The sequence below is a fragment of the Phyllostomus hastatus genome, unplaced genomic scaffold (assembly GCF_019186645.2).
Source record: "Phyllostomus hastatus isolate PE091 unplaced genomic scaffold, TTU_PhHast_1.1 phas_contig_86, whole genome shotgun sequence".
NCBI classification, from domain to species: domain Eukaryota; kingdom Metazoa; phylum Chordata; class Mammalia; order Chiroptera; family Phyllostomidae; genus Phyllostomus; species Phyllostomus hastatus.
Window position 1 is genome coordinate 50,009,877 of NW_025333977.1, and position 15,060 is coordinate 50,024,936.

Here is a 15,060-nt window from a genome sequence, read left to right on the forward strand (position 1 = left end):
GATGGTTTCACAGGTGAATTTTACCAAACATTGGAAAAAGAACTAACAACTATCCTCAAACTATTCCAAAAAATTCAAGAGGAAAAAAATTCCCAAGCTCATTTATAAGGCCAGCATTATCCCAGTTCCAAAAAACAGATAAAGGCACTAAAAAAGAAAGGAAATTATATGCTCATATTCCTGATGAGCATAGTTGCTAAAATGCCCATCAAAATATTAGCAAACTGAATACAACAATACATCAAAAAGATCACACACCATGATCTAATGTGATTTCTTTTAGAGATGAAAGGTTGGTACAATATCCACAAATCAATAAACACAATATACTATACAAACAAAATGAAGGATAAAAACCATAAGATCATATCAATAGATGCAGAAAAAGCATATGATAAAATCCAACATTCATTTATGATTAAAAAAACTCTCAGTAAAATGGGAATTTAGGGAACATGCCTCAACACAATAAAGGCCATATATGAGAAACCCAGAGCCAACATCATCTTCAATAGGCAAAAACTAAAATTGTTTCTATTAAGATCAGGAACAAGACAGGGATGTCTGCTTTCCCCACTCTTATTCAAAAAGTACTGGACATCCTAGCCATAGCAATCAGACAAGAAGAAGAAATAAAAGACATCCAAATTGGAAGGGAAGAAGTTAAATTGTTATTATGTGCAGATGATATGACACTATATAAAGAGAATCCTAAAGATTCCACCAAAAAACTACTAGAATGGATAAATGAATTCAGCAAAGTGACAGCATACAAAGTTAATATCCAGAGATCAGTTGTATTTTCATATGCCAATACTAAACTATCAGAAAGGAAAACTAAGAAAACAATCTCATTTACAATTCTATAAAAAAACACCTAGCAATACAAGTAAATTTAACCCAGGAGGTAAAAGACCTGTACTTGGACATTTATAAGACACTGAAGAAAGAAATTCAGGAAGATAAAAATAAGTGGAGGCATATACTGTATTCACGAATAAGAGAAATTACATCATTAAAATGTCCATACTACTCAAAGCAATCTATAGATTCAACACAATTACTATCAAGGCATCTAAGGCATATTTCACAGAACCAGAACAAATATTCCAAAAGTTTTTATGAAACCATAAAAGACTCCTAATAGCTGTAGCAATCTTGAGAAAGAACAACAAAGTTGGAGCAATCACACTGGCTCATATCCAACTATACTGCAAGGTCACAGTAATCAAAACAGCATGGTACTGGCATAAAATCAGACATGTAGATCAAGAGACAAAATAAAGAGCCCAGAAATAAACTCAAACCTTTATGGTTAATTAATATTTGAGAAAAGAGGCAAAAAATTACAATGAGGTAAAGATGGTCTATTCAACAAACAGTGTTGGGAAAACTGGACAGGTACATGCAAAAAATACAACTAAATAACCAACTTATACCATACATAAGAATAAATTAAAAATGGATTAAATACTTGAATGTTAGGTTTGAAACCATAAAAATCTTACTTGAAAACACAGGCAGTAAAATCTAGGACATTTGTCATAGCAATATTTTTTCAGATATCTCCCCTCGGGCAAGGGAAACAAAAGAAAGAATAAACAAATCAGTCTATACCAAACCAAAAAGTTTTCACACAACAAAGAAAACCATCAACAAAATGAAAAGATAACCCACTGAAAGGGAGTACATATTCCCCAATACATGTGATAAGAGGTCAATATCTAAAATTTATAGAGAACATATAAAACTCAATATCCAAAATAAGACAATCCAATTAAAAAATGGTCAAAGATTTTGAATAGACACTTCTCCTTAGAAGACATACAGATGGCCAATAGACATATGAAAAGATACTCAATGACATTAATCATCAGAAAAATGCATATTAACACCACCATGTGATACCACCTCATACTTGTCAGAATGGCTACCATCAATAAATCAACAAACATTATAAGGGCATCCTTGTGTTGACAAGGATGTGGAGAAAGGGGAACCCATTTACACCAATGGTAAGAATGCAGACTGGTGCAGCCACTGTGGAAAGCAGTATAGAGTTGTTTCAAAAAATTAAAAATGTAACTGCCTTATGACCCAGCTATTCCACTTCTGAGAATTTATCCAAAGAAACCCAAAACACCAATTTGAAAGAATACATGCACCCTTTGTTCATTGCAACATTATTTACAATAGCCAAGATTTGGAAGCAGCCCAAATGTCCCATCAGTAGATGAGTGGATAAAAAGCTGTGGTATATTTACACAACGGAATACTACTCAGCCATCAAAAACAAGGAAACCTTACCCTTTGTGATAGCATGGATGGACCTGGAGAAGATTATGCTAAGTGAAATAAGCCAGTCAGAGAAAGGCAAGTCCCCTATGATTCCACTCAAATGTGGAATCTAATGAACAAAATGAACTAACAAGCAAAACAGAGACACAGTCACAGAGTAGGCTGACAGCTATGAGGAGTGGAGCCGGGTTGGGGAGTGGAGGGACTGAACAAAAAAAAGAGAGAGAAAACTCTTGGTCAGGACAATAGTGTGGTGATGTCTGGCGGGGGGCAAAGGGAAGTGGAAGAGGGTATGGGGGGTAAATGGTGATGAGCAAAGATTTGACTTAGGGTGGTGAACATGTAATACCTCGTACAGATGATGTGTTGTAAAATTGTGCACCTGACACCTGTATAATTTGGTTAATGAGTGTCACCCCAATAAATTCAATAAAAAGGAAAAAAATCCTACAAGTTCTTGATTATGCTAAATTGTTAAAGGCAGCTTTCAACATTCATAGACCTGAAACCCTCAAAAACAGTGATAATAGTCCAAAACACAATATTTAACTACATTATTATTTTCAAAAGACCCACCAACAACTGTATCCTAATATTAACCAATCATATAAGCCTTTCCAGGGAAAGAACAACAGGATAATATTAAGTATCAATTAGCATGTGATAAGTCACTCTGTACCTTTGTTTTCATCACACATTCTGCGCTTTGTATATAAATGATTAGTAGTAGCAATTTAACAGGAATTCTAAACAGAGAAGGTCAATTAAAATGAACAATCATTCAACAAATAAGAGTTGGTATTTAGAGAAAGGAGCTAACAGATAGTATCTTTTCTATTGCAATAAAAGGTAAACATGTAACTATACCTTCAAGTACTCCCACAGCTAAGAATCTTCCATAGAACAACTCCACCATGGGGTTCTTTGGCTTCTCTTCGTCCCTAAAGCATGTTCAAAAAAACATAAATATGGTTTTAATTTTTGTACTTATAAATAATAAAGAAAACATTAAACGAACAATAATGTATATAGTTATCATGCACTCAGCTCTGCTCTTTAGTGTCACCTTGGGTGAAGTATTTAAATTTACTCTTCCATTTCATCACCTGTCAACTGAAGATAATAACTGTAATTAAAACCACAAGGGTATTTTAAAGGTTAAAATGACTTACTATGCAGGATGCCCTTACAGGAGGACCTGCTATAGTCTGTGCTCACGAATGCCTGATCTTTCTATTATTATACACTTCAGTATCAGACTTTTAGTTTGTATGATATATGCTTATTTGGGCTTGTTGGGAAGGGCAAAACCATTCTTTTCTTAAAAAAATATTTTATTTATTTATTTTTAGAGAGGGAAGGGAGGGAGATAGAGAGAGAGACAGAGAAACATCAATGTGCGGTTGCTGGGGGTTATGGCCTGCAACCCAGGAATGTACCCTGGCTGGGAATCGAACCTAGGACACTTTGGTTCCCAGCCCGCACTCAATCCACTGAGCTACGCCAGCCAGAGCGCAAAACTATTCTTAATCAAACATGCCCTGTCCATCTGAGCTGAAAGATTCCACCAGCATTACTGTCCTGCCAGACTAATGGAGAGCCTATGTACTTCATCTATGGTTATCCCCCCTGCTTCCTTTCTTAAAAGCTCATGTTCCTTGTAACTTCAAGGTTCTAATACTGAAATTTACAGCTTTTATAGAGAGAGGAAGTGGGGGTGGACAGAGACATCGATGTGAGAGAGAAACATTAACTGGTTGCCTTCTTGTATGTGCCTGGAGCAGGGATCGAACCCCCAACCCAGACATGTGGCCTAATGGAGAATTGAACCACCAACCTTTTGGTCTATGGGACAGTGGCTCTCTATGGGAGCTACACTGGTCAGGGCTCTCAGTAGTTCTTTAAATGTTTCACCCTGAAGCTCCTAGTTCCTCCTCTCAAATGTATCCAGATTTTCTGTAAGCACTTCATACAGTGTCCTATCTTCAACACATTACTCCTAAACTGCTTCTTATCTGGAGTCTTAGAAGAGTGCCACTTGACTATTTTCTGAATCTTTGTTTCTTCCAACGGAGTCATTCTATTTCAATTTTGAAGTCTTGCATATTAATTTACTTTCTGTTAATTTTCTTAGGGTTCTAGTCAAATTTTCTCCCCCTTTTCTGAAACTGTTTTAGAAAGAGGCTAGAACTTTTCCATTTCCTCTGAAATCTTAAGTCTTACTTGAAATATGTCCCTCTCCTCACTGAATCTAAGGAAAAGAAGGGGGTATATGCAACTAGCCCTTTCAGGGATTAGTTTTTATGTCTTTCTGCTAGATTCCGCTCTTATAGTGGAAATCTAAAGCTACCATCATCCTTTGTGGCCACAAATGCCAAACAGCTAGTCAATAATATAGAGGTAACATTTGGGTTCCCATGTGTCTACCTCAGATTCCTATTTCTCTGTTGACATTGAATATGTAAAAGAAAAAAAAAAGAATGCTATTTATAAAGTTCTTAAAACTCTAAGAATAAATTTCATGGTAACTTACGTCTCTTCTTCAGCTTTCATTTGGAAGGCATCTTCTAACCAATCTAATAATTTGTGTGTAAACTCACTTACGTCTTGCTGTGGAAAGAAAAAAAAAAATCTGTTGATTTTTGAGCCTATTAACAAAAATACTAAATATTGCAACATAAAACTTACAGCCAGACATTCAAATGTATAATTACTGATTCCTCACAAAGGCATCACATGAAATCTTTCACATCAAATGCAAGAAATATTTATAACTTAACCAGAACATAAAACCAGTATTTGAAAAAACCAAGAACTATATTGATAATCATTGTGATTGGGTTCTACTTCAGGAAAAAACTTTAAACGAACAAATGAGATTTTTTAAAAGAATTATTACTCTCTCAAGAAAGCTCTGTAGTGAATATTAAAAAAACACCCATATCACCAAAAAGTTCTTCATTTTATAGAGAATTGTTACTGGCTTCTCTCTTAGAAGGAAGACATGTTTTTCTTAATTCATTTTTTAAAAAGCGTAACAACTGAACTAAAATATGTTAACTTAGGTTGAGTTCAATCAATCACTGATTGCCCAACTATTGAGTCTACTATCTTATGAACTTCAAACTGATCCTCCACTCAGAACTAGCCCATCCATCACCTTTTGTCACCCCTTCCTTCAGTTCTAGCTCCCCTCAGAGAAAAACTGGAATAGCCAATAGCAGTTGTACATATCAACTACCATAATTTTTTGAGATATATGAGTTGAAACATAGAAAATAGGTTCATTTAAAACCTGGGGGGGGGGGGTGTGGGGATAGATAAATCAATGTAAGTAATTTGTCTTTAATTATCAAAGTAGCCCTAAATATAAAACAAACTCACTATCATATGTTTTTCCATCTAAAAATTGTTTAAAGAGCATCTGGGCCTACCTATACACCTTTAAAATATTGAAACTAAGGTCTAGGAAGATTACTTAAATTACTCCAAACTCGAATAGTTAAAAACAACTATACTCAGCAAAAAATCCAGTTATAAATATCCATACCATCTCTAGTAGGTTAAACAGTCACCTGCCAAAATCTATGTCCACCTGGAACCTCAGAATGTAAACTTATTTGGAATAAATATTTGCAGACATAATTAAGGTAAAGATTTCAAGATGAGATTATCCTGGAGAGGATGGGCCCTAAATCCAATCATGAGCATTCCTATAAAACACAGAACATGAGCAAACACTCAGACACGCAGGGGAAAAGGCCACGTGAAGAAGGAGAGAGAGGCTGGAGCTATGCTGTCACAAGTCAATAGCTCCAGGAGCCAACAGAAGGTGCTGGAGGCAAGAAAGGCTTCTCTCCCTTGGAGCTGCTGGAGGAAGCCCTGCCCAGCCAACACCTTTATTTAGGGTTTCTGGCCTCTTAAGTTATGGAGAGAAAAATCTTCTACTGTTTTTAAGTCACTTGGATTGTTGTAACGTGCTACAGTTATCCAAGTAAGCTATAGCACCTTAAAACCTTCCATATTTTTCTAAACTTCACTTATCTTGCAAGGATATTTGGCAAGAAACAAAATGGTTTCCTCGTTATCAAAATACTCTTCAGAAGAAATTAATCCCTGTCTGTTTTATCAATCCATCTAAAATTTACAATTATAAAATAATTCTACCTGCCTTCATCAAGAGAAAAAAAGATGAAGCCTTCATTATAACATTTTAGTTTTCAATTAAAAGTTATAACTAAAATTGGCAGTACTATATCCCAAAGGGTATCCCCCCAAGACTCCTGAGTATTTCAAAATATGATATAATTAGAAAGAACATGAAATGTAAGCATAAGTTTACTTTTAAAAAAAACAATTATGCTTATTTCACTTATAGGTTTATTCCACTATGTCACTAATGTGTACTTCAGATTCAGGTGCCTTAAGAGTGGAGAGAATCAAACCTGTATCTGCCTCAACTGATGGACCTTGTGGAGAAAAAAGTCTACAGTAAGAAAACGAATTATTCTATACTGCTGGCACAAAGCAGAGGCATTTCCATTGTGGCATTCTGGAGTACATCACAGCAATTACAGCTGGTTGTCTCCTCTCCCCTCAAACAAAACCAGAGTCTACCTATGCACAGACTCGGCTCCCAGTGAAGCTTGTGTTGCCTTGTAAGGAAAAGACAAAGAAAAAGCAATTCAAGAATAAAAGATAAGTAGAGGTGTAGGAGGGTGCAGCCAAAGGGTCCCCCAAAGAAGGATTTGTAATGGGGTTCAGAACTCAAGGCGTCCATGAAATATTAGAAAAATATATAGGATGTCCTCACCCTCCACCTCAGGTGTGGGTTGGGGGAAGGGACAAATGGAGCAGGGCCATTGAGAGCTGTTTCCCATAGCAACAGCCTTGCAGCTACCCTCTGGCATGGTCATTTTACATATCTATGGCCTTTGGCTGGTTACATAGATATGTTAACTAGCTCTGGCCAAGCTCTGAGCCAGGGAAATGGAAGTAACTTTCCCTAGTTACAGCACCTGGGAGGCAACTCATCCTGGTTACCGCGCTTGCACCTGCGTGAGAACTTGGAGATGATTGGTTCCATGACATGGGGCCGTACCTGCCCAGACCCACAATGGCAGTCCAGTAAAGCTGGAAGGCTTTGAGAGTTCTGGGCCGTGAGGCCGAGTGTGGGAGGAGTCGGAAATGGGGCTGCAGAGGAAGATTGGCGCGGGGATTTAAACACAAGCGCAGCAACCATTGAAGTAAGAACTATGCGGCTTTAGCAGAGTGGGGACTCCTGCAGCCGTGCAGACACCGGCCAAGATGCAGCCGCCTGCGGCTCCTCTACTGCCTGGCTCCGAGCCCCAGCCGGCTCTGCAGCCTCGGCCGCGAGAAGGGGCCACCAGTAAGTGACTCAGGAGCACAGGGTCACTGCCCGGCTGCCGCAGCCACCGCCACGCCTCCGCACGCTGCGCCCACGCTTCCATCACTCGGGCTCTCGGAACCTCAGGCCAACCTTGCAGCCACCTGCTCTGGGCCCGGGGCCAGGTCACGATAAGCTCCGAGCTAGCCCTCTGGACGCTCCTGCTGCTGCTGCCCGTTGCTCTTCCAGAAAGGGGCATCACCCCACCCCCACCCCCGCCCCGCCCCCCGCAGCCATGAGGAGAATCACCACAAGGCTTTAGCTGGAGATCCTGGCAACACAACCAATGGTGCTGGGAACTAGGGAAGGCCTGCCAGCTGAGCACAAATTACTAAGAAAAACCGAGAGCTGGCTAAGCCATGGACTTCTATTTCTTTTACTGAGATACGGTACTCCAGACTGGGCAAAGCGGGTAAGGAAGGACTGTGTGTGTTTGTGGGTGTTTCAAGGGACTTTGGGATTTTTGACAAAGACATTAAGTCATTACTTTTAGTCTGTATAACTTGAATAAATAACTCTTCTTTTTCACCAATCTCTAACATGGAGAGCTATAATTCTCTGGCGAAGGGAAAGGTGAACCAAGTACAGGGGGACCCCAGGAGAAACGGGGATGAATTCGGTAGCATTGTGGGACCCTCTTCCCTGGTGGCCAGTCAGGGAGGATCATGGGAAACCACAAGCGCAGTAGCTTTAAAGTAATGCAACTACTTGTGTACACTCAGTAAAAGCCCACTAAAACTAGCCAGGAAGGATCCGCCCTATAAGAATAAAGTCGCCCCAGCCCATGAGGTCAATCTCTGCTTGGAGTTGGCCTGCTCCCACGTTCTCTTCCATAAACTCTGGGTGTTCGGTTCAATTCTTCGTCCCGATCACTAAGAACCTGGTTACCTGTGCCCACCTGTGACAGAGGTATAGAAGTGATTTATCAAATTTAATTGTGTACTCTGTGCCACAAGAAAATAGGGTATACATACTAAATAAGAAAACAACACTACAAAAAAACTCAAAAAACTTAGCCCAGAAGGTTTTCAGAAGACAAGGCTGAACTTCCTCCACAGCACGACGGATACAAATCAAACATTGGGAACCTGGGAGCAGTCTTTCATTTCTACTCCAGTAAATTTTACCATGTCTCATCTCCCATATGCGGGTCCCTGAAATGCTTTTCTTACTACATGTAAGAAATCCATTTCCACCAACCATATCACGGGCACTGTTTTTGTTCATTTTTGCCATAAAATGTAAAAAAACAAAAAATGCACAGGGAAGGAGGTGGCAGAATCACGTATCTTTCAAAACCCTTCTCCCAACACACTGTCCACACACCTGCGTCCCAGAGACACATCCAAGTACTACAAAGACTACACAGCAACTGTAGTGGCTTTTACAAAATGTTTTACTTCTGCTCATTGCTTCATTGCCATGGCTTCCAACACTGCTGCTATTATTCTCTGCTACTTTCTTGCTTCTCTTCTGTTTTCCTCCATTAGTTTCTCTGACTTCTCAATTATATGTGAAAATGTTGGTTTGTTTATAGAGGTTTTCTATTTTATACAAAAATTCCCAATATTCTTTTACAGAAATGAATAAAAAGCCACTAAATAGTTCCACATAAAGAGTAGAAAATAAAAGCAACAACAAAGTTAATGTAGTTCAGAAACTTTCTCTGATTTTTAAGGAAAGCCATTCCCTCCCAGCAAAAACAGGCATATCAAATCAGGTAAACTGTATTAGCATTGGGTTATCATACACATGTGAAGACTTTTAATTAAACGTTTTAGAGCATTCTTACTTTTACCTATTGTTTTAACTTACCAATTTCAATCATAAATTATACCTTATTACTTTTTCTTAATTAAAAAGATCTTCCAAATTAATGTTTTAAATGGCTCCAGCTTATTTTAATAGAGATGAATAACATCTTCAATTGCATGAATCTTTTAAAAAAGTGCTGACTGAATAATCAGATTAAGCAAAACACAAATGGTTAATAAACAAGTAAGCACAATACAGCTACCTGCTGGGAGTCATTTGATTTGAAAGCATCCTTAAGAATTTCAACTGCTCTTGATGGATCAACATATTTCCTTTTAGTACCGACAAGAAGTGCAAATAGATATCTCAGTTCACGCATAAAAGGCAAATTCCGATGCTCCTGTTGGGGAAAAAAAAAAAACCCTTTAAATGAAGATGAACAAAATCTTTACCAGTAAATAGACACTCATTTTAAAATTAACGAAAATTTAAGTAATATAAATTAGGAACAAGCCAAGCACTCCTACATCATAATAAAAAAAGTGTTGTTATTGAGATTCAAAGCAGGCAAGCACAAAAACAGCAAAGGACCTGGGCTGAGCTCACAGTTTCTGCAGAAATGGCACATATTCATAGCAAATCATGTCACTACCCAGCCAAGCATATCTCCTCATTCAAGTGTTTATTATAATCCTTTCCATTCAGATGCTGCTGAGGACAGCAGCAACAACTTTCACCATTAAATGAGTGTTAACTATGTGCCAGGCACTGTTTTTAAGTACTTTACCTCAATAAACCCACTTAAGCAAAAATCCCTCCTTTTCCACGAAGCCTTCCCAAATCCTGCCAAGTCAAAAATTCCTTCAAATTCCACAGGTACTAAAATAAATGTGTTTCATTTAACAATGAATCACCACCTGCCACTGTCATGTGATGATCCTAATTATCAGAATAATATTTAATAATTTGGCTAGATCCTAATATTAGACTACAGTGTTCCTTTGAAATCTTACTTGTATTTCTCAATTAAGACTACAAAATTCTCACAGACAAGAACTTCTGTCTCTCTTCCACAACTTTGCTACACAAAGCAGTCATACACTTCTAACTGGTTTATTAAACCAAAGAATAAAAACAACTCACTAATTATCAATAATGAGCAATTCATTTTAAATCAGGAAGCTTAAAAGGAATGTAATTCACATTAATACAAATACTTTATGGCAATAAAAGTGATTCTTACTACAGTTAGCTCTTGTAGTCACAATTTTAACAGATAAAACTTATGCAATCTAAATGTTAGAAAAGTTTTCCAGGTTTGCAGGGTTGGAGTTCTCAGCATTATAAAATGTGTATATATGTGTACAGTTGTTTTTGGACTAAAAAACAACTATAAACAATAGAAATAGCTACTTCCAGAATGCATTAAAAAAGGAATCCTAAGAAATAGGTATAAGGGAAGAAAATTGATTCCAAATATATTTGCCATTTGATAGAAAACTTTATACCATTATAGCAATCACAAAGTGCACTGCCTGACAGAACAATGCTAAGTTATGGAAAGCATGGATTTTATTTAAGTATAATAAATTCCATTAGAGTTAAATGGAAAAGTTTTAAATGAGATAGAAAAGTAATCCATAATTGATGCGGAACCCAACTCGTGGAGTCCTCAACATTGTGGAAGAGATAAGATAAATTCACAGGAACTGCTGAGTCCTGTGGAGGAAAAGAAAGGGATGGCACAGCCACTCTCAAGGGGAGAGCGCCCAGACCCTTGCCTTGACAGGCTTTTACTGGCTTTCTAATAGCATACATCAAAGAGGGTTTTCATTCGTTATACTTAACGTTTGCTTTAGGTAATTACTTTTTACAGAGAGCAACTAACGGATGTTACTGATTACTTCTTACAGATTAACAAGGAAACAATGTTGAAAATGCAAGGAAATGATGAGAGTAATTGGTCTGGTTACACTTCAGTCCTTGGGAGAATTAGCACAGACTTCAGGAAGTTACTTTAAATATATGCAGTAAGCATTTGCTGCCTGAACTCAGGGTGAGGGAGTTTTGGCAAGAGCAAGTCACAAAGCAGCCTAGATGTAATAATGCAGGCCTGATTTCCCACAAGAGAATCTCTCTGCGGGCGTGGTCCTGCGTGCCAGCTTGCTCCCCACTGGTTTTCCACGTGGGTGCTGAGCTACATTTCCACACCCTATGAAGCAGTTCCCTACACATGTTTCTGTTGTACTTTCTACTCCCCTATAATTGTCCTATATAAATGTGTTTTAGGAGTATAAATACAAATTTTAACTCATAATTTCCATAAATATCCTTAATTTCCTGAGATTGATTTCATTATCTAAAGTCAGTGCAGTGTTTTGAGACACTCCTTGCCAAGCAACAAGGAGAAATGACTTCTAAAAATTAAGTGGAATTCTGCTGAAAAGCATATTTGAAAAGTAAAATACTTAATATAATAAAATATTTTTCTCTCAGACAACTCCTATGGCTAGAAAATCTTTTTGAATTTCAAATGGCAAAACTGTAAATCATGTTAAGAGCAGCTACTGTATTCACCTAAATCATGAAAATACCACCACACATAAAGATATTCTAACATTGTTCTTTGTCTGTTTTCAAACATATTTATCAAGATATAACTGATGTACAGTATGGTATACATTATAAAGTATATAATTTTATGAGCTTTAGACATGTCTGCTCATGAAAGCATCACCACAATCAAGATGACATACCTTATCCATCATCCCCGAAAGGTTGTGCATCCCTCATTCCCCTTCCTAACCCTCCTAGGCAACCATGGTCACTCTTTATTTTCTAGAAATTTATATCAATCGAATCATACACTATGTACTTGTTTCAGTCTGGTTTCTCGCAATAGTCATAATTATTTTGAGCTTCACTCATGTGACTATGTGCATGAATAATAATTCATTCCATTTTATTGTTCAGTGGTATTTTGTTGTATGGATATACCACAGTTATTTATCCATTAACCTGTTCCAGCTGCTGTGAATATTATTGTGCATGTCTCTGTGTGGACCTATGCTTTCACTTTTTTTGAGTAAAAACCTAGAAAGGAGGGGGCTAGACTGTATGAATACTTTTAAGAAACAACCAAACTTTTCCAGAGGTAGTCCCCTAGATTCCTACTGGCAGTGTAATGCGAGTCCTGGGCCCACATTCTATAACACTTACATGTGAGCTATGTTTTTAACTTTTGTTCTTGCAGGTACACAGAACCTTCAGCTTCAAATTGCATTTTCCAAGTGACTTACAGAGTGAGCATATTTTCATGTGGGTATTTATAATCTGCATATCTTATTTGGTGATGTATGTGTTAAAATATTTTTCCCAATACACAGTAATAGGTTACTTGTCTTATTATTGACTTGTACAAGTTCTGACTATATTCTAGCTACATTAGCTGATACATGTTTTGCTAACATTTTTTCCTTATCTGTGGCTTGCCTCCTTTGTATACATTTTTCAAAGATTACAAGGTTTTAATTTTAATGAAGTCTAATTTTATCATTTTTTCTTTTATATGACTTGTGCCTTTTTGTTGCCCTACTTAAGAAATCTTTTAATCCAAAACACTAAAATTTTGTTTTCTTCAATAATTTTTATGCTTTTAGTTGTTCCTTTTAGATCTATAATTGATTATAATTTTTTTCATATACAGGTTTCCCACACTATCCTAACACAGTGTTCCCATAAAACCTTTCTAAGTCAAAATGGCATAATGTGAAGAGTATCCTCTGATTTCTGAAAGTTCAAGTTATGCCACTTCACGTTTACAAAAGACCTATATTAGTACTGGAAAAGTGTTTTTCATAAGAGCAAAAAATCCTCTTTGGATTTTTTTTTCTTTTTTTCTTTTTTTTTAGATTTTATTTATTTACTTTTTTTAGAGAGGGGAAAGGAGGCAGGAGGAGAGGGAGGGAAACATCAATGTGTGGTTGCCTCCTGCGTGTCCCCATATTGAGGACCTGGCCCTGCAACCCAGGCATGTGCCCTCGACCTCTTTGGATTTCTAAAGCAGGGCTGTGTAATATCCTGTAAGAATTGAGAATTATTTTTCTGGCTATGACACCATAATTTAAAAAACTTTTCTTTGCCCAGTGAATTGTTTTGGCCACAATGATTAGAATCAATTCACCCTATATGTGCAGTTCTGCTTCTTGGTTCTCATTCTACTCCATGGTCTCCATGACTTTCTTTTCACCAATAAGAGAGTTCCTTGATTATTGCAGCCTGCCCCAAAATTGTCTTTCATTTAAAAACTGCTATGGCTATCCTACCTGTTTTGATTCTCCATATAAATTTTAGGATCAGGATGCCAATTCCTATCAAAAAGCCTCCTGGGATTATGACAGGGAATGTACTGAATAAAGAGATTAAGTTGGGGACAAGTGATACCTTAACAATACTGAATTTCCTGATCCATGAACATGCTACATATCACTTTACTACTTTAATTTCTCTCAGCAATATTCTTTTAAAATAAATTTTAAAGAATTTTTTCAAAGATTTTATTTTTTTAGTGAGAGGGGTAGGGAGGGAGAGAGGGAAACACTGATTGGTTGCCTCTCATGCACCCCCAGCTGGGGACCTGGCCTGCAACCCGGGCAAGTGCCCTGACCAGGAATCAATCCAGTGACCTTTTGGTTCACAGGCCAGCACTCAACATACTGAGCCACACCACCCAGGGCTCTCTCAGTAACATTCTGTAGTTTTCCATATATATCTTTTGTCTACTTTACCTCTAAAAGTCTGTATTTTATACAATTTACTATAAGTAATTTTAAATTTAAATTCCCAGTTGTATAGTGCAAATATTTAGAAATTGATTTGTTATATAATTGATATATAATTGATTTTTGTATGTTTACTTTGTATCATGTAACCTTGATAGTTCATTTCTTGCTTCAAGAATATTTTTTTTGGTAGAGTACTTGGGATTTTCTACATAGATAACCAAGTTATAAATACACACATAAACACACAAACAAATTTAGTTCTTACTTTCCAATCTGCATGTTTGTTTCTTTTTCTTGCTTTACAATACTGGTTAAAAACTCCAGTCTAATGTTTAATAGAAGTGGAGAGAGCTGACATCCTTGACTTTTCCTGATCTTTGGGAAAAAGCATTCAGTCTTTCACCACTAAGTATATTAGTTGTATATTTTTCATAAACGAGCTTATCAGGATAAGACAGTTCCTTTTTATTCCTAGTTTTAGACATATTTTGCCACAATTAGATGTTATCTTTTTCTCAAAACCCTTTTCTTCATCTACTAAGATAATCTATGGCTTTGTTCTTTAGTCTGGTAATGTGGTGAATTACACTAATTTTTTAACAGATAACTAATCAACCCCACCTGACAATAAGGTATTAGCCTTTATATATATTGCAGGATTCAATTTGCCAAAATTTGCCACAACCTTTGTTTCTATATTCATGAGAAATATTGCTCTGTAGTTTTCTTTGAGTATCTTTTTCTGTAACACTTTTGGTTTTAGGGTAACACTGGGCTCATGATTCGGGAAGTGCTACCTCTTCTTAAATTTTCTGG

At 37.1% G+C, this 15,060-nt stretch overlaps 1 protein-coding gene across 6 annotated transcripts in view; it reads right to left on the reverse strand.

The window, feature by feature from the left end:
• Positions 1 to 15,060, reverse strand: part of USP25 (ubiquitin specific peptidase 25) — a 126,804-nt gene that overhangs the window by 55,517 nt on the left and 56,227 nt on the right. For all 6 annotated transcript variants that reach the window (XM_045851126.1, XM_045851124.1, XM_045851122.1 and 3 more), the window contains 3 exons: positions 9,723 to 9,860; positions 4,832 to 4,908; positions 3,166 to 3,239 (listed from right to left, as the gene is read on the reverse strand). In XM_045851126.1, the coding sequence (XP_045707082.1) occupies positions 3,166 to 3,239; positions 4,832 to 4,908; positions 9,723 to 9,860 (289 nt within the window). The remainder of the gene's footprint in view (positions 1 to 3,165; positions 3,240 to 4,831; positions 4,909 to 9,722; positions 9,861 to 15,060) is intronic.